Source organism: Bos mutus, chromosome 10 (genome assembly GCF_027580195.1).
Source record: "Bos mutus isolate GX-2022 chromosome 10, NWIPB_WYAK_1.1, whole genome shotgun sequence".
In the NCBI taxonomy this organism is placed as follows: domain Eukaryota; kingdom Metazoa; phylum Chordata; class Mammalia; order Artiodactyla; family Bovidae; genus Bos; species Bos mutus.
In genome coordinates, this window is record NC_091626.1 from 57,361,037 (window position 1) to 57,384,499 (window position 23,463).

Genomic DNA, 23,463 nt, shown 5'->3' on the forward strand with positions numbered 1-23,463 from the left:
GAGTCTTTCCTAGTGAGTCAACTCTTCGCATGAGGTGGCCAAAGTATTGGAGTTTCAGCTTTAGCATCATTCCTTCCAAAGAACACCCAGGGCTGATCTCCTTCAGAATGGACTGGTTGGATCTCCTTGCAGTCCAAGGGACTCTCAAGAGTCTTCTCCAACACCACAGTTCAAAGGCATCAATTCTTTGGCACTTGGCTTTCTTCACAGTCCAACTCTCACATCCATACGTGACCACTGGAAAAACCATAGCCTTGACTGGATGGACCTTTGTTGGCAAAGTAATGTCTCTGCTTTTGAATATGCTATCTAGGTTGGTCATAGCTTTCCTTCCAAGGAGTAAGCCTCTTTTAATTTCATGGCTGCAGTCACCATCTGCAGTGATTTTGGAGCCCCCCAAATTAAAGTCTGATACTGTTTCCACTGTTTCCCCATCTATTTCCCATGAAGTGATGGGACCAGATGCCATGATCTTCGTTTTCTGAATGTTGAGCTTTAAGCCAACTTTTTCACTCTCCACTTTCACTTTCATCAAGGCTTTTGAGTTCCTCTTCACTTTCTGCCATAAGGGTAGTGTCATCTGCATATCTGAGGTTATTGATATTTCTCCCGGCAATCTTGATTCCAGCTTGTGCTTCTTCCAGCCCAGTGTTTCTCATGATGTACTCTGCATATAAGTTATATAAGCAGGGTGACAATATACAGCCTTGACGTACTCCTTTTCCTATTTGGAACCAGTCTGTTGTTCCTTTCTCTGCAGTTTTTTGAAGGAGTTTTAGAAGGATAGGCATTAGCTCTTCTCTAAATGTTGGATAGATTTCTCCTGTGAAGCCATCTGGTTCTGGGCTTCTGTTTTTTGGGAGATTTTTGATCACAGTTATCACAGTTTCAATTTCAGTGCTTATAATTGTATTGTTCATAATTTCTATTTCTTCCTGATTCAGTGTTGAAAGATTGAACTTTTCTAAGAATCTGTCCATTTCTCCCAGGTTATCCATTTTATTGCCATATAGTTGTTCATAATAGTCTCTTATAATCCTTTGTATTTCTGCATTATCTGTTGTAACCGCTCCTGTTTGTTGATTTGATTCTTCTCTCTTTTTTTCCTGATGAGTCTGGTTAAAGGTTTGTCAATTTTGTTTATCTTCCCAAAGAACCCACTTTTGGTTTTATTAATCTTTACTATTGTTTCTTTCATTTCTTTTTCATTTATTTCTGCTCTGCTCTTTATGTTTTCTTTCCTTCTACTAATTTTGTTTTTTTTGTTGTTGTTCTTTTTTTCCAGTTGTTTTAGGTGTAAAGTTAGGTTGTCTAGTCTGTTTTTCTTGTTTCTTGAGGTAGGATTATATTGCTATAAACATCCCTCTTAGAACTGCTTTTGCTGCATCCTATAGGTTTTGAGTTGTCATGTTTTCATTGTCATTTGTTTCTAGAAATTTTTTGATTTCCCTTTTGATTTCTTCAGTAACCTATTGGTTATCTAGCAACATATTATTTAATCTCCATGTGTTTGTGTTTCTTACAGTTTTTTCCTTGTAATTGATACCTAGTCTCATAGCATTGTGGTCAGTGAAGATGCTTGACATGATTTCAATTTTCTTAAATTTACTGAGGTTTGATTTGTGACCCAAGATGTGGTCTATCCTGGAGAATGTTCCATGTGTACTTGAGAAGAAGGTGTATTCTTCTGCATTTGGATGGATTGTCATGAAGATATTAATGAGATCCATCTCATCTAATGTGTCATTTAAGACTTGTGTTTCCTTATTAATTTTCTGTTTTGATATGTCCATTGGTGTGAGTGGGGTGTTAAAGTCTCCTACTATTATTGTGTTACTGTTAATTTCTATTTTTATGTCTGTTAGTATTTGTCTTATGTATTGAGGTGCTCCTATATCATGAACCCCTTTTATTAATGTTGAGTTATTTTCTAATATAGATATGTCCCAAGGCTCTCTTACAAAATGCAGTGAAAACATGGGAACAGACCAAAATTTACACAAAGGGGACAAACAAGTTGTGGAGCAATAATAAGGTCTTCTCAGGATGATTTAGGGTGTTTCTCTCTTTTCTACTCCTGTCTCTCACCTCCTTTTTTCTTTTCTTTTTTAAACTTTTTATTTTGTATTGGCATATAGCTGATTAAAGGGCTTCCCCAGTGGCTCAGCATTAGAGAATCTGCCTGCAATGCAAGAGATGTGGGTTCAATCCCTGGGTCAGGAAGGTCCCCTGGAGGAGGGCATGGTAACCCACTCCAGTATTCTGGCCTGGAGAATCCCATGGATGGAGGAGCCTGGCTACAGTCCATAGGGTCGCAGAGTTGGACATGACTGAAGTGACTGAGCACACACATAGCCTAAATGTTGTGATAGTTTCAAGTGAACAGTGAAGGGACTCAGCCATATATATGTATCATAAAACCTCTTGGTAATGCCAATATTTTGTTAGGCCATAACACCCATATTAGAAGCTTAGATTATGATACAGTAGTCCCAAGGGAATACACCCCAAGACTGCCAGTGGGTGCCTGAAACTGGGAATAGCACTGAAGCCTCTCTCTATATATATACTATGTTTTTTCCTATATACTATCCCTGTGAGAAAGTTTAATTTATAACTTAGGCAAAATAAGAGATTAACAATAATTAATTATAAAATAGAATAATTCTAAGAGTTTACTGTAAAAAATATTGTGTGAATGTGGTCTGTCTCTCAGAATATCTTATTGTAGTGTATTTACCTTTGCAAGGTTGTGAGATTATAAAATGCCTATGTGAAGAGAAGTAAAATGAATGACATAGGCATTCTATAAGTGTCATTGCTTTTTAAATGCCATATACTACCATGTCACAAGCTGTAAGAGAAGATCTGCCTAAGCATGAAACTCAAATCATGTCTGTGGTTAGACATTTGGGACCCTGTTCTGGACTTTTAATCACCTCCTTGCCATCGTTGATCAGACAGCCAAGTGATAGAGTCATTCTGCCACCTAATTGCCACAACCAAGAGCTGTACCGGGAAGACAGCTGCCCAAAGACCCGAAAAGGGAAATTTTGGAATGAATACATTAGCAGTTCATTGATAATATTACATCAAGATAAAACAGGACAACTGGTTGGAATTCATTGCAGGTTCTTGTTTAACTAAATCTACTGTGTCGTGCCCACAGCTACATGCGAGCCCCAAGGCTGCCTTTTATGATGTGTGTTTTTTGAAAAGAAAGGAAGGGGGCTTCCCTGGTGGTCCATTGGTTAAGAGTCTGCCTGCCAATGCAGGGGACACAGGTTTGATCCCTGGCTCAGAAAGATCCCACATGCAGCTCAGCTCGTGTGCCACAACTATGCACCTGCACTTTTCCATACTATTCTGTCACTTGTTTCTTCATGACCATATACTGTGGGCCTCCTTCCAGTGTGCACATGGATCTGACTGACTTTTTGATTAAATATGGGATATTCTGTTCCATGTATGTATCATAATTTAATGTATTTAGCCACTCCTGTATTAATGGAAATGTGTGTTGTCGCTCTGATACTTTGACCACCTGACGCAAAGAGCTGACTCATTGGAAAAGATCCTGATGCTGGGAAAGATTGAGGGCAGGAGGAGAAGGGGAGACAGAGGATGAGATGGTTGGATGGCATCGTTGACTCAGTGGACATGAGTTTGAGCAAGCTCCGGGAGATGATGACAGGGAAGCCTGGGTGCTGCAGTCCATGGGGTTGCAGAGTCGGACATGACTGAGTGACTGAACAACAGCAATGTTGTAGTGTTTGTGTTTCCAAGTGAGACAAAATATGGAAGCCAAGCTATAGCTAGTGCAAATCTGTGAGCCATGAGCTTTAGGATCATTTTGAGACCTTTTCAAGTAACTTATTTAAACATAGTCTGTCCCTTGAACTGCTTTGTGAAGATGATGAACTGGTATGATGTAAATTTCCATCCAATAAGCTGTTATTTGAATTGGAAAATAATATTTTTGTATTTCATGGTAATTTAACACTTCAGATTTCCCCAGATATAATTTAGATAATGTATTGCTCAAAAATTTTGAGCTCAAAATTAAAAAGAGGGGTCTGACTTTGATATTGTTTTTAAGCATCATTTGTGAGTGGGGATGATTTTGAGGACTAAATGAACTAATATTTTGTTCCTGCATGTTTAATTCATGCATAATATTATGCATCTTGGACAGTGCATGCTGCTAAGTCGCCTCAGTCGTGTCCGACTCTGTGCCACCCCATAGACGGCAGCCCACCAGGCTCCCCCATCCCTGGGATTCTCCAGGCAAGAACACTGGAGTGGATTGCCATTTCCTTCTCCAATGCATGAAAGTGAAAAGTGAAAGTGAAGTCGCTCAGTCATGTCTGACTCTTATCGACCCCATGGACTGCAGCCTACCAGGCTCCTCCATCCATGGGATTTTCCAAGCAAGAGTACTGGAGTGGGGTGCCATTGCCTTCTCCGTGGACAGTGCATGGTACGTAGTAAATATTCCTTATAGTCATTCACTGGCAAGTATTTATTGAGCCCCTACGACAAGCAAGGCAATGTGCTCAGCACTAGGGTTTTAGTGATAGAAAAGGCAGTTGCCCTTCTTCCTTAAATGTAGTTTATATTCCTTCTAATAGGAGAGCTAGACATTAAGCAAATTATTGCAAAATAATTATTTATTTCACTTATGATTCTGGTTTATAGATTTTGGGGGAGTTTCTATAGAAATGATATCATCTGCATATATTGGCAGTTTAATTTCTTCTTTTCTGATCCTCATATCCTTCGTCTCTCTTTTTTGTCATCTTGTACTGGGTAAAATCTTCAGTACAGTTAATTAGAAATTTAAAAATGGGCATCTTTCTCTTGTTTTCAACTTTATGAGAATACTTCCAGAGTTTTTCCGTTTTTTGGATGATGATTAATCATGGATTCATCAGATTTGGGAAGTTTTCTTGCACTCCAGATTTACTAAGACTCTTTATAATCTGTACTGAGTTTTCTCAAATGTTTTTGCATCTATTCGAATCACAGATTTCTCTCTTAATCTGTTAATGTAAATTTAGCAAGGTGGTTACTAATATTAAAGTACAAAGATCAGTTTCTTTACTATAAACCAATAGGAAACAACTAGAAAACATACTTAAAATGAAGATGTTATTTAAACTAAAATCAGAGAATGTGTAGTAACTAGGCATATATCTAACAAAAATTGTTCAAGACTTCTTGAAAATTAAAAAAAAATTGGTTAAGAAATAATAAGAAAACATAAATAAATAGAAACATATTATATTCAAGGGTAGGAAGTCTTTAATATCTTTAAAAATATCAGTTTTCACAAATGAATCTTCAGAATCAATGAAATTCCAATTAGATTCTAGAGTTTTATGGAGAAACTTGATGATTATAATGTTTGTATGTCAGAGTTAAGAGTCAGAAACATTCAAGATACTTATGAAGATGACCAAAGAGGGGAGAATTGCCCTACTAGATACCAAGACTTGCTATGAAACTGTAGTTGTTAAGATATTATGTTGGTGGCTTAGGGATAGAGAAATTGAACAATGGAATGGGATAGGAAGTCCAGAATTGAACCACACATGTATGGGACTTTGATATATACCATAGATGGCATAGCAGATCCGTGGAGAAAGGAGAGACTGTTAAGTAAATGGAGCTAGAAAATTTATTATCCATTTCAAAAAAGATTCATTTTTTCTCTATCTCATACCAAATATAAAATCACCTCCAGATGAGTAAAGGACTTAAATGCTAAACATAAGACTTAAAACTTTTAATAGAAACATATAGAGAAATATCTTTTAGACCTTTTGGTAGGGGAGGATTTCTTCTTGATATATAAGGCATTGAGATGTTTGATTATGTTAAAATTTAAAGTGTTGCTCATCATTTTTAAATAAGAAAATGAGACGTTACAAATGGAGGAAGACATTGTATAGTAAAATGTTGTGTCAAGAATATATGTACAAGTTAAGAATAATGCAAACAATCCAATGCAACAATGGGTAAGAGACATGAACTGACATCAAAGAATAAACACATGTGGCCAATAAACATGTGAGGAGATTCAGTTTCATTGGTTGATATTGAAATAAAAATGTAAAAAAGCAGCAATATATGCTTTCTCACTCCCAGTAGATTGGCATCTAAAATATCCCAAAATGCCAAGCATTAGAGAGGATGTAGGTGCCCAAGATCTCTTACCTATTGTTAGTAGGAGTATAAACTAGTGAGGGCTGATATTACCTCTCAGTGCTGAACATCTACATACTTTGAGATCCATCAGTTTATGCCCAAGATAAATTGTTGAACTTGTACCACAGGAGGGTATGTTCATAGCAGCATTGTTTGAAATAGCAAAGTCTTGCAATAACCCAAAGTTCCCATTAGTGGAGGTTTGGAAAATAAATTGTAACGAACAATAGAATATTATTTTGTAGTTAAAATGAGTAACTACTGTAGTGTTTAACAATATAGTTGAGGCTTAGCAATAAGTGAAAACAGTAAGTATCAAAATATTACATATGACATAATGGCTTTTGTAACAGTTGAACTCAACTAATACACACATACACATACTTTTAAGAAATATATATGTGTATATATATATTAATAGATAAACAGACATGTATATGTGTGTGCAATACAGTCTTAAAAGGAGAACAAGGGAATGATGACACAGGATTTAAAGTAGGAGCAGTTATTTAAAAATAATTAACTGAATAAAGTGAGCCATGAATAAAGTGAGCTGCAGATGGTGATTGCAGCCATGAATTTAAAAGATGCTTACTCCTTGGAAGAGAAGTTATGACCAACCTAGTCAGTGTATTAAAAAGCAGAGCCATTACTTTGCCGACAAAGGTCTGTCTAGTCAAAGCTATGGGTTTTCTAGTAGTCATGTATGGATGTGAGAATTGGACTATAAAGAAAGCTGAGCACTGAAGAATTGATGCTTTTGACCTGTGGTGTTGGAGAAGACTCTTGAGAGTCCCTTGAACTGCAAAGAGATCCAACCAGTCCATCCTAAAGGAAATCAGTCCTGAATGTTCATTGGAAGGACTGATGCTAAAGCTGAAACTCCAGTACTTGGCCCCCTGCTGCAAAGAACTGACTTATTTGAAAAGACCCTGATGCTGGGAAAGATTGAAGGCGGGAGGAGAAGGGGACTACAAAGGATGAGATGGTTGGATGGCATCACCGACTCAATGGACATGAGTTTGAGTAAACTCCGGGAGTTGCTGATGGATAGGGAGGTCTGGCATGCTGCAGTCCATGGGGTCGCAAAGAGTTGGACATGACTGAGCAACAGAACTGAACTGAAAGTGAGCCATACATGGGCCAATGATGAGTGCATGTCATGAAAACAGGAATTAGAGATAAATGATAATATAGTAATTCTTTAAGAGATGGGAATACCAGACAACTTTACCTGCCTCCTGTGAAACCTGTATGCAGGTCAAGAAGCAACAGTTAGAACTAGACGTGGAACAATGGACTGGTTCCAAGTTGGGAAAGGAGTGCGTCAAGGCTGTATATTGTCACCATGCTTCTTTAACTTATATGCAGAGTACATCGTGGGAAATGCCAGGCTGGATAAAGCACAGCTGGAATCAAGATTGCTGGGAGAAATATCAATAACCTTAGATATGACGATGACACCACCCTCATGGTAGAAAGCGAGAAAGAACTAAAGAGCCTCTTGATGAAGGTGAAAGAGGAGAGTGAACAAGCTGGCTTAAAACTCAGCATTTAAAAGACAAAGATCATGGCATCTGATCCCATCACTTCATGGCAAATAGATGGGGAAACAAAGGAAACAGTGACAGACTTGATTTTCTTGGGCTCCAAAATTACCATGAATGGTGACTGCAGCCATGAAATTAAAATACACTTGCTTCTTGAAAGAAAAGCTGTGACCAACCTGCTGCTGCTGCTGCTGCTAAGTCGCTTCAGTCATGTCCGACTCTGTGCAACTCCATACACGGCAGCCCACCAGGCTCCCCTGTCCCTGGGATTCTCCAGCAAGAATTCTGGAGTGGGTTGCCATTTCCTCCTCCAATGCATGAAAGTGAAAAGTGAAAGTGAAGTCGCTCAGTCATGTCTGACTCTTCGCGACCCCATGGACAGCAGCCCACCAGGCTCCTCCATCCATGGGATTTTCTAGGCAAGAGTACTGGAGTGGGGTGCCATTGCCTTCTCCGGTGACCAACCTAGAGAGCATATTAAAAAGGAGAGACGTTGCTTTGCTGACAAAAGTCTGTCTTGTCAAAGCTATGTTTTTTTCCAGTAGTCATGTATGGATGTGAGAGTTGGACCATAAAGAAGGCTGAGCACTGAAGAATTGATGCTTTTGAACTGTGGTGTTGGAGAAGATTCTTGGGAGCCCATCAAACTGCAAGGAGATCAAACCAGTCAATCCTAAAGGAAATGAGTCCTGAATATGCACTGGCAGGGCTGATGCTTAAGCTGAAACTCCAATACTTTGGCCACCTGATGCAAAGAGCCGACTTGTTAGAAAAGACTCTGATGCTGGGAAAGATTGAAGGCTGGAGGAGAAGGGGACGACAGAGGATAAGATGGTTGGATGGCATCATGGACTCAATGGACATAAGTTTGAGCAAGCTCTGGGAGTTGGTGAAGGACAGGGAAGCCCGGCATGGTGCAGTCCATGGGGTTGCAAAGATTCAGACACAACTGAGTGACTGGACAACAACAGCAAGTAGAAAATGATAATAATAGTGGTAGTAATAGTAATAATAATAAATTTTAAGAAGTTCAGCAAAAGAAAAATGTGGGGTATCTGGAAAGTATTTAATTGCTATATCTGATCTCCAGGAAGGGTTCAGTAAGGAAGAGACTATTGTACTTAGCTTGAGGGATGTATAGTACCTAGTCAGGTGACAGGGTCAAGGAAGAAGACTTCATCCAGAGAGAACAGCTTGGGTCAAGGCCTTAGAGTAGGGAAGAAGTGAAGTAAGTTCAAAGGCTTGCAGTGTAATGGTGTGGCTGAGTACAGAGGAAAAAAGGGACAGAATATATAAGATGATGCCGAGAGGTAGGTGGCTTGGGACTGCCTCTTTCTAAGCATTTTAAAGGATTTTGGTTTTATCCTAGAATAGCAGGAAATTGTACAAAGAATTTATACAGAATTTGGTTTGGTTTTTCTTTGCTCACACCTTTGTTTCTTTGGGGTTAATACCTAGATTGCAAGGTACATTGAAATATATTCACGTTTCAAAATTTGGAGTATATACTGCCAAGTTACCCTCAAGAAAACTTGTAAAATTTACTATTCCTCCTGCAATGTGTGATGTAGCTTAATTATACAAACTCCAGTGTTGGGCAGTAAACATTTAAAATATTTCCAATATAGATGGATAGTGACATGATTGCTGCTTTGTGTCTATTTTATTGTGAATATTGAAGTTTACACATGTATATATGCAGTTTTTCAGATTGTGTTTCAAAATATTAAAAATATTTTTATCAGTATTAAAATTTTTTTATCCTAATACATTTTCTGTTATTTCCAAAGAGGATTATAGCATTTTAGTCAAATGATTAAGCTAAACAGGTTGTTCAACTTAGAGAAAATGTGAGTCATTACCAAGTAAAATCTCAAGAAGTTTGAAGTAATTGAGCTGGTAGCTTACTTTTTTCAGAGTCTATAAAAAATTAAATTTTCCAAAAATTTTCTCAGTTTGTTGTTTCTTGCATCCTACTCCTTCTCTCTGGGTGTTCTTTTCTTCTTACTGAATTCATTATTTAATGACTTTTTCAATATGAGTGTGTGGGCGATGCATTTCTTAATCTTTGTATGTCTGAAACGTCTTTATTTTGCACTTATTCTTGTATGATGGATTTGTTCCCCTCAATCCTTAGACGCTGTTTCTCCAATATCTTCTGATATTTATTGTCTTCTGGTGTGTGTTGTGTGCTATCAATCCTATAGTCAGTCAAAAAATCATTTTGTCTTTGATATTTGGTAGCTTTTAAGATTTTATCTTTATCTTGGGTTATATGAATTTCACCGTAGTCTGTTTAGTTTTACTTATGCCACTTGGTATTCATTGACTCAGAGAAGGCAATGGCAACCCACTCCAGTACCCTTGCCTGGAAAATTCCATGGACAAATACTTTAAAACTCATGTCTTTCTTCAGTCTTAGCAAATCTACAGCCCCTGAAATATTGCTTCTTTGCCATTCTCTCCATTTTTCTTTTTAAAATTCTTCAACCTCCCTTTGACTTATGTTAGCATCCCTTTATTTGTCCTCTATCTTTCTTCACTATTTTTTCATGTTTTGCGTCTCTGTCTGGCTTTGGTGCATTCTGAGCAGGCTCCTTGCTACTTTCTTAAAATTCACTGATTTTATCTTCAATCATGTTTAGTGTTTGTCAGGTCTACTAAGAAAATTGTAGCTTATTTTTAGGATTTCTAATTTTTTTCTCTTAACCGCTTATTCTTTATTTTAACCTCTACTTAAAAAAAAATAGAGTTCTCGTGATGGATGTTAATCTATCTTTCATTTTTGAGTACCTAATACGTATGTATTTTAAGCTCAATTGATCTGAGGCCATACATGTGAGTGGAAGGAAAGCTGGCAGTAGTAAGAATAGAAGCCACAGGAGTCCAGGCTCATGTAATTTACTTCTGCCTTTAGGACCATTAGGCTTGATGTCTACATATTCCTTCCCCTCCAAGATAGCGTCCTGCCTGTGTGCCCACGTCTGGGGCTTGGTGTTCGTAATGGGCTGCCCAGATTGCCTGGTCCCCCAGTGGCCCCTGCTTAGGCATGTCGTGTCTACTGGAGCCCAGTAGCAAGCTGGCAGGTCCTTCTTAAAGCAGGAATGATTGTGTTGGAACAGGACATGACTTTGCTCTCGATTCCTAGGAGGTCATTCTGTGACTCCCCTATTAGGGTTTGACAGAGGCTTCATGGCCCAGATTATCTATCACAGATACTTTGCATACCTTTAGAACTGCCAAGTCATAAGGCTCAAGGACAGAGTACCTGGGACCAGCTGCAGAACTTTCCCGTGCTCTGGAGCACACTCAAAGCACATATACCGGTGGTTTCGTAAAATGGGAATAAAACTTTCAGATGTGGTAGAAGTTGCCTCCAAAATCCAGAGGCCCTGAACTTGAGAGGTAGAGGTGGCACTGTAGAGTGACGGACCACATCTGGCTCACTCTGTAAGCTTTTTGCTACTGGGCTCTCACTGCATATTCACTTTTGTACTGATGAGCATTGTAAAGCCTTGTTGTGTTGTTACATCTCTAGTCTTATTGAGCAACATCCCTGTGGTTTAACTTAAAAACCATAATGTGAGCAGCTCTCTGAATTCATCCAAATCTCTGTTAAAAGGGATGATTCATAGTGTAGTTTCTCTGAGTGGGATCATGCACCTTGTAGTATGCAAGGAAGCTTCAGCACATGTTTTAAAATTTTGATAAGAATTTCCTTTGTTGTTTATCTGGATAGATGTGACGCCAGCATAGCCAGACTCTCTGCCGAGCACAAAACAACCTATGAGGGCCTCCAGCACTTGAACAAAGAACAGCAAGCTGCCAAACTTATCTTGGAAACAAAAATCAAAGACGCAGAGGGACAGGTATGACCTGTTTCAGGTAGCTTTTTTTTTAGGTAGCTTTTTGAAAGTGGGTATTTGTTCTTATCTAAGAATAACATGGGTTTAATTATTTCCTGCAGGAGAAACTAGTCAGGGCACTCAGCATAAGCATCCCTCTTCTTCCTCCTCCTTCTATTTCACTGGAGTGGCCCTTTGTAAGAATGCAACCAAAATGCCAAGATTGTCAGTACACTCCTAATTTTAAGTATTCTTTTCCCTCATTCTTCAAACAATATGTTCCAGAAATTCTAACTTATATTTCCAAAACCATGTCTTAGACAGGTAAGTGATAAAAGTGTTGTTTTACAGGCTTTTACAGGCCACTAATCCCAATTTTGGACTCAGGAGATAGTTTATTCATAGGATTTATGGGCTGCCTCATCACATAGTTTGTATATGGGAAAAGATTAGAACAAAGCTAGAGGGTTGCTAGCTTATAAATTTCAGAGTATTCTACCTTGCAATTCACAGGTTAATTTCTTAAAGCAGAATTCTTGGCATTTCACAGTTTGTTTTTTGGCTACTTAGAAGTTTTCCTTTGCCGTAATGGGGCCTGTCTTCTAGGACTTTCTCTACAATGTCTGTTTTACTTGCTGTTCTGCATTTGAAGAGAGACCACTCCAGTATTCTTGCCTGGAGAATTGCACTTCATGGTTTTATAATAATTAATTTTTTTACAGAAACAGCTTTGGATCCTTATTGGAGGCAGCTGGGACACAAATATGTCTAATCCAATAAATTGACTAGGTACCCCCTTTTATTAGAATGAAAAAAAAAAAAGTGTTAGTCTCTCAATCATGTCTGACTTTTTGCGACCCCATGGACTGTAGCCCACCAGGCTTCTCTGTCCATGGGGATGCTGCAGGCAAGAATGTTGGAGTGGTTTGCTATACCCGCTCCAGGGGATCTTTCTAACTCAGGGATTGAACCTGCATCTCTTACATGCCAATGCCAACAACATTGGCAGGTGGGTTCTTTACCACTAGCCCCACCTGGGAAGCCGAAAAATTATGTTTCCTGATAACTTAACCTGCATCTGGAGGTAAATCTGAGACCTAATAGGTTTTGTAAGTGATAAGAATTCCATCCTTTATGACTAGTAGCCACACTAACGGTAGAAATTCCAAGGTAAAAATGACTTCTATTTTATGCCAGCAGGTGGAAGTCTTGGTCCTGGGCAGGAGCTGGGCTTGCTCAACACAGACCTGTAGTTGAGTGCTCACTACATGATGAATATTTTGGCAGTGCTGCTGGTCTTGATATTTGTTTTGGCTATGTCCTGCAGCTTGTTGGGATCTCAGTTCCCTGACCAAAGATTGAACCTGGACCACAGCAGTGAAAGCCCAGAATCTTAACCACTAGGCCACCAGGAAACGCCCCTGGTCTTGACTTTTGATGGGTGTGTGTAAAAGAAATGGAAGTAGAGAGATTAGGTGGACTCCTAAATGAATTTATTACATTAGATTGAATTTAATGCCATGGACGAGAATACATGTCACTAATGTTTTTTGAAATTAGCTCTGAAAAGGTTTGATATGGTATTTACAAGCGAAGTGTCTTTTCCAGATCTCTCAGCTTTTAAACAGAGTGGACTTGTCAATATCAGAACAAAGCACCAAACTGAAGATGTCCCACAGAGATAGTAACCACCAGCTTCAGCTTTTGGATACTAAGTGAGTAATCAACTTAGAAAAATCTGTTATGGTTGATGTTCTTTATACTACAGTTTTTTCCCTTTTGATTTTTATTTATTGTACAAAGTGAAAACCATAATGGAAGTTCACAGGGAAAGTTTCCTTGTAGCCTGTTACCACTTTACCTTGCTAATTATTGTTTTTAGTGACTGGATAATAATCCATCTATTCATCCAATAAATATTTCTGGGCCTAGATGAACATGGTCTGGGTGCTGAGAATCTGAAGAAGAACAGGCTTTGTTTTTACCCCTGGGGAGCTGATAGTCTAGGGAGTTGATGAATGTTAATGGAATAATCACTTAAATGAGTGCATGCTATGTTATTACTAAATGGTGATACATGTTTTGAAGGAAAGATACATGGTTGCGGCAGGCTGATTAATGGTTCCTGCAAATATCACCATGTTCTAATTCCCGTGAATATGTTATGGCATTGTTGTTGTTCCATCACTCAACCATTCCAACTCTTTGTGACCCCATGGACTACAGCATGCCAGGCTTCCCTGTTCTTCACCGTCTCCCAGAGCTTGCTCAAATTCATGTCCATTGAGTCGGTGTTGTCATTCAACCATCTCATCCTCTGTCGTCCCCTTCTCCTGCCTTCAATCTTTCCCAGCATCAGGTCTTTTCCAGTGAGTCAGTTCTTCACATCAGGTGGCCAAAGAAACTTCAGTTTTCGCATCAGTCCTTCCAGTGACTATTCAGGATTGATTTCCTTTAGGATCGACTGGTTTGATCTCCTTGCAGTTGTAGGGACTCTCAAGAGTCTTCTCCAACACCACAGTTTGAAAGCATCAATTCTTTGCAGTCAGCTTCTTTATGGTCCAACTCTCACATCGATACATGACTACTGGAAAAATCATAGCTTTGTCTATACAGACCTTTGTCAGCAAAGTAATGTCTCTGCTTTTTAATATGCTGTCTAGTTTTGTCATAGCTTTTCTTCCAAGGAGCAAGCGTCTTTTAATTTCATGGCTGCAGTCACCATCTGCAGTGATTTTGGAGCCCAAGAAAATCAAGTCTGTCACTGTTTCCTTTGTTTCCCCATCTATTTGCCATGAAGTGGTGGATCAGATGCCGTGATCTTTGTTTTTTAAATGTTGAGTTTTAAGCCAGCTTTTTCACTCTCCTCTTTCACTTTCATCAAGAGGCTCTTTAGTTCTTCTTTACTTTCTGCCATAAGTGTGGTGTCATCTGCCTATCTGAGGTTATTGATATTTCTCCCAGCAATCTTGATTCCAGCTTGTGCTTCCTCCAGCCCAGCATTTCACATGATGTACTCTGCATATAAGTTAAATAAGCAGGGTGACAATATACAGCCTTGACATACTCCTTTTCCTATTTGGAACCAGTCTGTTGTTCCATGTCCAGTTCTAACTGTTGCTTCCTGACCTGCATACAGATTTCTCAAGAGGCAGGTCAAGTGGTCTGATATTTCCATCTCTTTAAAAATTTTCCACAGTTTGTTGTGAATCACACAGTCAAAGGCTTTAGCATTACCAATGAAGCAGAAGTAGATTTTTTTCTGGAATTCTCTTGCTTTTTCTATGATCCAGCGGATGTTGGCAATTTGATCTCTGGTTCCTTTGCCTTTCCTAAATCCAGCTTGATCACCTGGAAATTCTCAGTTCACGTACTGATGAAGCCTAGCTTGGAGAATTTTGAGCATTATTTTGCTAGTATGTGAAATGAGTGCGATTGTGTAGTAGTTTGTACGTTCTTTGCCATTGCCCTTCTTTGGGATTGAAATGAAAACTGACCTTTTCCAGTCCTGTGGCCGCTGCTGAGTTATGGCACATTAAATGGCAAATAGAAACTTTGCAAATGTGATTAAATTAAGGGTCTTAAGATGAGTAATGTCATCTGTATCATCATTATTGATGTAATCTTTGGAGTCCCTGTAAAACGGAGGCAGGAGGGTCAGAATCAGGAGAGAAGGCTATGTGACAATGAAAGCAGAGATTGTAGTGTGATGTGCTTTGAAGGTGGGGAAGGGGGCCACAAGCCATGGAAGACAGGCAGTCACTAGAAGCTGAAAAAAGCAAGGGAATGATTCTCCCCTCAGAGCCTTCAGAAGGGACTGCCTCCGCTCACGCCCCAACTTTAGTCCAGTGAGACTGAATTTAGACTTCTGGTCTTCAGAACCAAAAGGGAATAAATGTGTTGTTTTAAGCCACCAAATGTATGGTGATTTGTCACAACAGCTGGGGGAAACAAATACAGTAATGCTGCTGGGGTGAGTGACAGAGGCCTGGTTGTAGGGCCTTCCTGAGCAGGTGGTGTTCTGAGTGAGAGCTGAAGAATGAATGGCATTCACTAGCCCTTGGACTACAAGGAGATCAAACCCATCAATCCTAAAGGAAATCAATCCTGAATATTCATTGTAAGGACTGATGCTGAAGCTGAAGCTCCAGTACTTTGGCCATCTGAAGTGAAGAGCCAGCTCATTGGAAAAGACCCTGATGCTGGGAAGGATTGAAGGCAAAAGGAGAAGGGGGCGGCAGAGGAGGAGATGGTTAGACAGCATCATCAATCCAATGGACAGAGTTTAAGCAAACTCCAGGAAACAGTGGAGGACATAGGAGCCAGGCATGCTTCAGTCCATAGGGTCGCAAAGAGTTGGGTTTGACTTAGCGGCTGAACAACAAAGTAAACAGTGCGGTGAGGACCCAGGAGATGGAAGAGCCTGTCGTGCGAGAAGTGTGACGTGAGGGATATGCACAGTGCACAAGGGGCTGGGACAGAGCCTGAGGGTGGGAGTGAGGCTAGAGGGGAGGCAGGCCAGCGCACAGGACTTCACACAGTCAGGACTTGCTGTTTCTTTCCCTAGAGCAATAAGAAGCCACCAAAGGATTTTAAGCAGGTAGGGTGATATAGTCAATTTATGTTATTTTTTTAAATGGTCTTGATTGCAGCTGGAAGATGGATCACAGGCGCTGAAGCCGAGTTGTGGATTGGGGGCACTGTAGGCGTTTAGATGAGAGAGGTCTGTGCAGGGGGGAAGCTGAGCTGTCTCGTTAGGACACTGTGTGGTGTTACACTTTGCATTGTGTTTCAGTGACACTTTAAACTGGATTTGCCCCCAACGAAACTCATCTGCTGCTCTTCTGCTCAATCATAGAACCATATACTTTTCCCTGTCGTGAATCTTCATAAGCTTGGCAAATTTCCTGCCAAAGCAGAGCCCATAGTGACCATATATGTTTATTTATGTATGTTTGTATTTGACTATTACATTTGTTAGAAGCTGACTTTGTTAGAGATTTGTGACAATTTTTTGTTATCATTATTATTTTTGTGGCCACACCATGAGGCATACGGTACTTTAGTTCCCTGACCAGGGGTCAGACCCCTTACCCCTGCAGTGGAAGCACAGAGTCTTAACCACTGCACTGCCAGGGGAAGTCTCTGGAAATTTTAAATTAATCATTCTTCTGGTTCTTCTCTCTCACTATCTCCATGCTTAATACCATTTCAAGGTCATTGATGATTTAACAGGAATTCCCTTACAGAAACCATGTTTCCTTTCCTCTAATTATCTGTACTTATATCATTCCTGAGTTATGTTACTCTTTCTCATAGATCCTACAAGCTTGCCAAGTGCAGAAAGATCTCCTGTCCCCTTCCTTCCATCGTACAGGAAGAAAATAAACATATTAGTTTTTTTTTTTTCTGTGAATTTTCTCCCTAGCAGATATTACTAGTCAGCAGACATGAACATCTTTATTTTTCTTCCTACAATTTAAAGTCCAGAAGTCTAGACACAAAGGCTGTTCACAGAGGAAAGGGTACTAAGCCTGGGGCCTGTGTGGGGGAGAAAGACAGATTAGAGACGCAAAGGTAGAACCCTGGTTGAATGAACTAGGGAAAAAATAAACAAAAACATTCTGCAGAGAATTCATAAAGAAACTTACCTGTCTTAGTCTTGATTCTGAGTAGAAGTGTAAAAGATATTCCTAAAAAATTCTAAACCACAGTACAACCTTTATGTGGATTTAGACTTAGAGTTCACATTACCCAACCAATTTGAAGAAACCAGAATAGATATTTTATCTTAGAATGATCTCTGGTAGTGGCCTAAGATGCTTGGCAGAAGCAAATACAAATATGCAGTCTTCAAGGCTCCCCGCAGGCAAATTAAGTTCTAAGGAACATAAATGAAAATCAGAAATTATAGACCAACACAAGGAAAAAAAGTCACATAAATAATAAAGTGAGAAGAAACAACAATAAGCAGAATCAGACTCCTAAGTACTGCATATATAGGAATTATTGGATAAAGTGGTTGTGTGTGTATATATGTATGTATGTGAATGTGTGAGTATTCACACACACACTTTTTGAAAATATGACAAAGGAATAAGAGCTTACCAAAAATGAACAGTCAGGGGGATTTCCTGGTAGTCCAGTGTTTAGGGCCCTGTGCTCTTGTTGCTGAGGGCCTGGGTTCAATCCCTAGTTGGGGAACTAAAATCCCACAGGCCACATGGTGTGGCCAAAAAATAAAAAGTCAAAATTGACAACCAACCAAATTGGGCTTCTAGAAAATATAGTCACTGAAAGTAAAATGTAACTTCCCTGACCAAGGAGACCAACAGTGACCCAGGTGCCTTGGAGTCCAGCCTGTAACTCTACCTAGAAGTGGAACCTAGCCTATTACCCCACTTTATTGCTTAGCAGAGCCTTTGGCCTTGCCCTAGCAAGGAACCCAACAAACAACACTTCCTAAAAGCAGAACATGCCCTGTGACCCTACCTGACTAGGGAGCCCAGATAGCAATCCCACTCAACCACAAGCACAGCCTCCGGATTCACTTGACTTCACAGTACAGCTGGTGGCCCTGCCTGACCAGGGATTCTGGCCAGTGACCTTCCTTACCAGTGGTGCACAGCTAGCACCCTACCCAACTGTGGAGCCTAAGCCCTATCATGGGGGTCCAACCACCCTACCAGGGAACACAGTGACCCCACCTGACCAGAGGGAATGGCAGAGTTCAGTTAGTGGCTCCATTTGACTGTGCAGCCCAGCCAGCAGCCCTTCCTATGCTGAAAGTCCAGCCAGTAGAATCACATGACCATTGAGCCCAGTCAACAGTCTCCCTCCACCTGTACTTCAGAGCATGAGCAATAGCCCTCCCCAACCAGAGACCTAACCAACAGATATAGAACATCTCATCCAACAGCAGCAGAATACATATTCTTCTGAAGTACACACAGAACATTCCCAGGATAGATCATATATTAGGCAACAAAATAAGTCCTAAGAAATTAGATCGAATCATGTCAAGTAGCTTTTCAAACCAAAGTGGTATGAAACTAAAAATTAATGACAGGAGTAAATTTGAAAAACTCACAAATATGTGGAATTAAACAACACATTCCTGAACAACCAGTGGGGTCAAAGAAGATCAAAAGGAAGATTTTAAAAAATCTTGAAACAAATGAAAATGGAAACACAGCATATATAGACTGTAGCCCACCAGGCTTCTCTGTCTGTGGAATTCTCCAGGCAAGAATACTGGAGTGGGTTACCATTCCCTCCTCCAGGAGATTTTCCCAACCCCAGGATTGAATCCAGGTCTCCTGCATTGCAGGCATCTGAGCCAGCAGGGAAGTCCACCAAAACTTATGGGATGCCACAGAGGCAGTTCTGTGAGGAAATCTGCAGTGTTAAATCCTTACATTAAGAAAAAAGAAAGACCTTGAATAAACAACCTGACTTTATACCTCAAGGAATTTTAGAAAAAGAAGAACAAATTAAGCCCAAGATAGCAGGAAGAAGGAAATGATTAAGATAGGCCAGAAATAAATGAGAGAATAGTAAACAACAGAAAAAAATGGGGGAAAATAAAAAAAGTAATTGTCAAGCCAAAGAGACAAAACTTTATCTAGACTAACCAAAACAAAAAGAGGGTTCAAATAAATAAAATTATTAATGAAAGAGGAACTACTACAACAGACAACACGGAAATACAGAGGATCATAAGAGACGGCTACGAACAATTGTATGTCAACAAATTGGATAACTTAGAAGAAATGAATAAACTCCAGAAACAGGCTACTAAGACTGAATCATGAAGAAATAGAAAATTGAACAGACCAATGATGAGTAAGGAGATTAAATCAATAATCTAGAATCTCTCAACAAAGAAAAAGTCTGGGACCAGATAGCTTCATGAGTGAATTCTATCAAACATTTAAAGAAGAATTAATGCCAGTCATTCTCAAACTCTTCCAAAAAGTTGAAGAAAACACTTCCAAACTCATTTTACGAGGAGCATTATTCTGATAACAAAACCAGATAGACACTACAAGAAAAGAAAATTATTGACCAATTATCTCCGAGGAACATACTTGCAAATGCTAACAAACCAATTCAACAGCATTTTAAAAGAATCATGCACCGTGGTCAAGTGGAATTTATCCCTGAGATGCAAGGATGTTTCAATATATACAAGTCAATCAGTGTGATACATCACATTAACAGAATGAAGGATAAAAACGATATCATCTCAGATGCAGAAAAAGCATTTGACAAAATTCAACATCATAATAAAGACTCCCAACAATTTGAGTATATTAATAGAATGTATCTCAACATAATAAAGGCACATATGACAAGCCCACAACTAACATAATACTCAGTGATGAAATTCTGAAAGCTTTTCCTCTAATATCAGAAGTAAGACAAGGATACCCATTCTCAGCACTTCTATTCAATATAGTGCTGAAAGTCCTGGCTAGAGCAGCTAAACAAGAAAAAGAAATGAAAGACATTCAAAACAAAAAAAGAAGCAAAGTTATCCCTGCTTGCAGATATTATCTTATAGAGAAAACTCTAAAGACTCCCTCAAAGAACTGTTAGAATAAATGAATTCATAAAAGCTGCTGTGCTCTGTGGTCAGGCCCCCAGGTCAGGTGGGTCTCCACAGTTGGGCAGGGCTGCTGGCTTGACTTCCTGCCCATGTAAGGCTGAGAAGCTTTGTTTTTGATGATATGACCAGGAAGTGTACTTATCACTTCAGTGCATGTTCCATTGCCTGACTTAGTCATATGGCCACACATAGCTGCCAGGAGGGCTGATAAGTGTGGTCTTAACTAGGTAGTTGCACACTCAGGTCACACTTGAGGATTTCTTAATAGGGAAGAAGAGGAGAACAGATATTGCAGAGAATTGGGGACTTATACCACAGGGGGGGTATACATTTTATTATTTTTATTGTTAAGTCACATATATTCTTGTGTACTTTTATTGTTTTCATAATAAAAATAATTCAAATGGGGAGGCAGTGGGATGTTATTTTAAGGTATTTGGAAAGGGAGAGGACTATAGGAATGGAAATTTGAGTTTTTAAAAAATTCTCTCTTTGATTTAAACTAAGAAATATCTTTATGGGACAAGAGCAATTTGCAGAACATAAGAGAGAAAGGGATCCAGGCTCCAGTCCTGGGAGAAAAGTTGGAGAAGGAGAAAGAGTCCTTCCTGGGCAAGGAGGAGCCTAGAAGAGAGCCAGGCTACTGTGTCCTTTGAGCCAGGAGTGGCCTGGGCCTTTTAAGCTGCAGAGGTAGGCGCTTGGAGCGGCTCTGCATGTGACGCCTTGGTACGCACACTGCCGGGCCTGCACGGGTGGGAGTGCTATCAGGCGCTTTTCTGTTATATCCTCCTCTTCTCCTTCCTTCTCAATTTAGTGCCAAGTGCAATTCTGAAAAAGGTAAATGTGTAATTCTCAGTAAACTGAATTTAATGCTTACGTATTTCCAAGAGATTTGATAGAGACAGAGGTTGTTTGATGTCATTTTAAAGTTGTTTTATGTATAACAGCTAATTTTTCTTGTTTTAGATTTAAAGGTACAATCGAGGAACTCAGTAACCAGATTTTATCTGCGCGGAATTGGTTGCAACAGGAACAAGAACGGATAGAAAAAGAACTTTTGCAGAAAATCGATCAGCTCTCCTTGGTTGTTAAGGAAAACAGTGTAGGTATTGATGTTCAACCATAACATAGTTAAGTTATTCGGTGAGACCTGTAATGTTTGAATAATACCTTGTAACGTATGTTTGATTTATTTAGCATTACATTAAGCTGTTAATGGTTGTTTCTTGCCTTATAATCTCTTTCCATGGTTCATACTGATTCTTTGTTATAAAGAGACAGAGCACTTTGACTTGTTTTGATTAACAAAGAAAAATAATAGAAAATTTCAGTACTTTCAACTAAGACAAATCCAAATCAAGACCTTAAAGAACCAAGTTGTCCAGCTGCATTTCCAAATAAAAATAGCAATTACATATTTCATCTTAGTTTTAGTTTCATGGTCTGGTCAAAGCCGCCTTGACTAGATTTCTCCCCCCAGGCCCCTCCATCACATTATAAACCCAGCATGAGGGGTCACAGGGCAACATCTAAACAGAATCCAGTTTTCTTCCTTCTCATTTCACCCTACTCTCCTGTAGGCCTAAGGTTTGCAGAAGTGCTCAAAAACCATACCCAGAAAGCCTTGCATTTATAGTATTCAGTATCAGGACTTGGAAAGCAAATGCTTTTTGATTTGGTTATCTAGCCTGACCTCCCTCTCCCTTCTCTTTTCTTGCACTGCTTCCTCTCCCTTGGACTTTGATGGAGCATAAGTGACTGGTGTAGATTGCATCTCTGGCTCTGCTCTCTCTTGATGCCGAGCTGTTGAATTGCAAACTGTGCACTGGGCACATCACGAGAGTTTTGTTATGCTTTAGCCCACTTACAGCTTGGTATCTGTAGTCCTGGCCTCTAAAGCTTGCCCGCAGACCCAGATTCTCATAAGAACCAAGCATGATGGAGAGAAAAGGAAAGAAAATGTTCTGTTTGAACTGTTTCTTTACATGTCTCCATATTTTTATCAGATCTGCTGATTGATTTGTAGTCTTCTGTGTCTTTGGATCACTATTTTTACATCTGAGGTGCCTTAATAACTAACAAACTCCAGGATAATGGTGACTTTAATATGATAGAAGCTTATTTATCTTTCACATAAGAGAAGTCTGGGTATAGGGATTGCAGGGCTGTTATGGTAGCTCATCAGTCCTCAGTGACCCATGATCTTTCTGGCTTAAGTCTCTACCAGTCCTAGAGAGTGACCCTTGCATACATAGTTCAAGATGGCTGCTAGAGCTCCAGCCATTACATCTGAATTCCAGGAACAGAAGAAAGAAAGAAGAGGTTTTTTTTATTAATGTCTCAGCTATTTTTGTTTTTTTAAGTTTTCCTAGAAGTTGCCACGTATGTTTATACTTATGTCTCATTACCCAGAACTTAATCATATGGCTACACCAAACTCAAGAGACAATAGAAAAGGTAATCTTTATTCTGAGTGCCCTTATACCCAGCTGAAAACTGGAGATCTGTTATGGAAAAAGGGGAGAGTGGATATTGGGGTGAGCATCAAGCAACCTTTTTGATTCTGTTCTCTGCAGATTGTTCTTAAATGATGATATTATGACTGATGTGAATGCAATGCAGACTCTTTGGAGTAATCACGTGCCATTCTTATCATGGATCTCAGGGAGCCAGTGAAAGGGACATGGAGAAAAAGCTCAGCCAGATGTCAGCCAGACTGGACAAAATAGAAGAGAGTCAGAAGAAGAATATGGAGGTACAGAGGACAAAACAAGAGGAGGAGAAGGTGCATGGGCGGATCAGCAAGCTTGAGTTACAGATGACCGAAGACATGAAGGAAATGAAAGCGGAAGTTGATGCAGGTAGGTCAATAAGAAAACAATTCTTGTGCTTCATTTTCTGTATGATCTAAAAGTCAACTAATTAGTATTCCCCCACAACTACATACAGACCTGGATAATGGAATGTCCTTAGGTAATTTTCCAAGTAGAACTAAAATATTGCTTCAACTTCAAGGACATGAAAACAGATAGACCTCGAGAGACAGGCGAACAAACCTAAAATTGCTTAGCTTGCATACATAGCTTCAGTGCCATCTGCAGATTCTTTTCTGATCATAGCCAAGGTCAGTATGCCTCAGAAATAAGCATATATCTTTGAGAGGCCTTTGAAGGCTTATGTTATACTGCTGGCAGTATCCCACCATGGCAGTGAATGGTATTCCTCTGCTCAGAAGCCCACAGGGCTC

At 39.6% G+C, this 23,463-nt stretch overlaps 1 protein-coding gene across 2 annotated transcripts in view; it reads left to right on the top strand.

Moving 5' to 3' along the window:
- The window catches only part of FAM81A (family with sequence similarity 81 member A), an 85,302-nt gene that overhangs the window by 56,346 nt on the left and 5,493 nt on the right, over positions 1-23,463 (top strand). For both annotated transcript variants that reach the window (XM_070377992.1, XM_070377993.1), the window contains exons 5-8: positions 11,500-11,629; positions 13,214-13,320; positions 21,183-21,318; positions 22,882-23,077. In XM_070377992.1, coding sequence (XP_070234093.1) covers positions 11,500-11,629; positions 13,214-13,320; positions 21,183-21,318; positions 22,882-23,077 — 569 coding nt within the window. The remainder of the gene's footprint in view (positions 1-11,499; positions 11,630-13,213; positions 13,321-21,182; positions 21,319-22,881; positions 23,078-23,463) is intronic.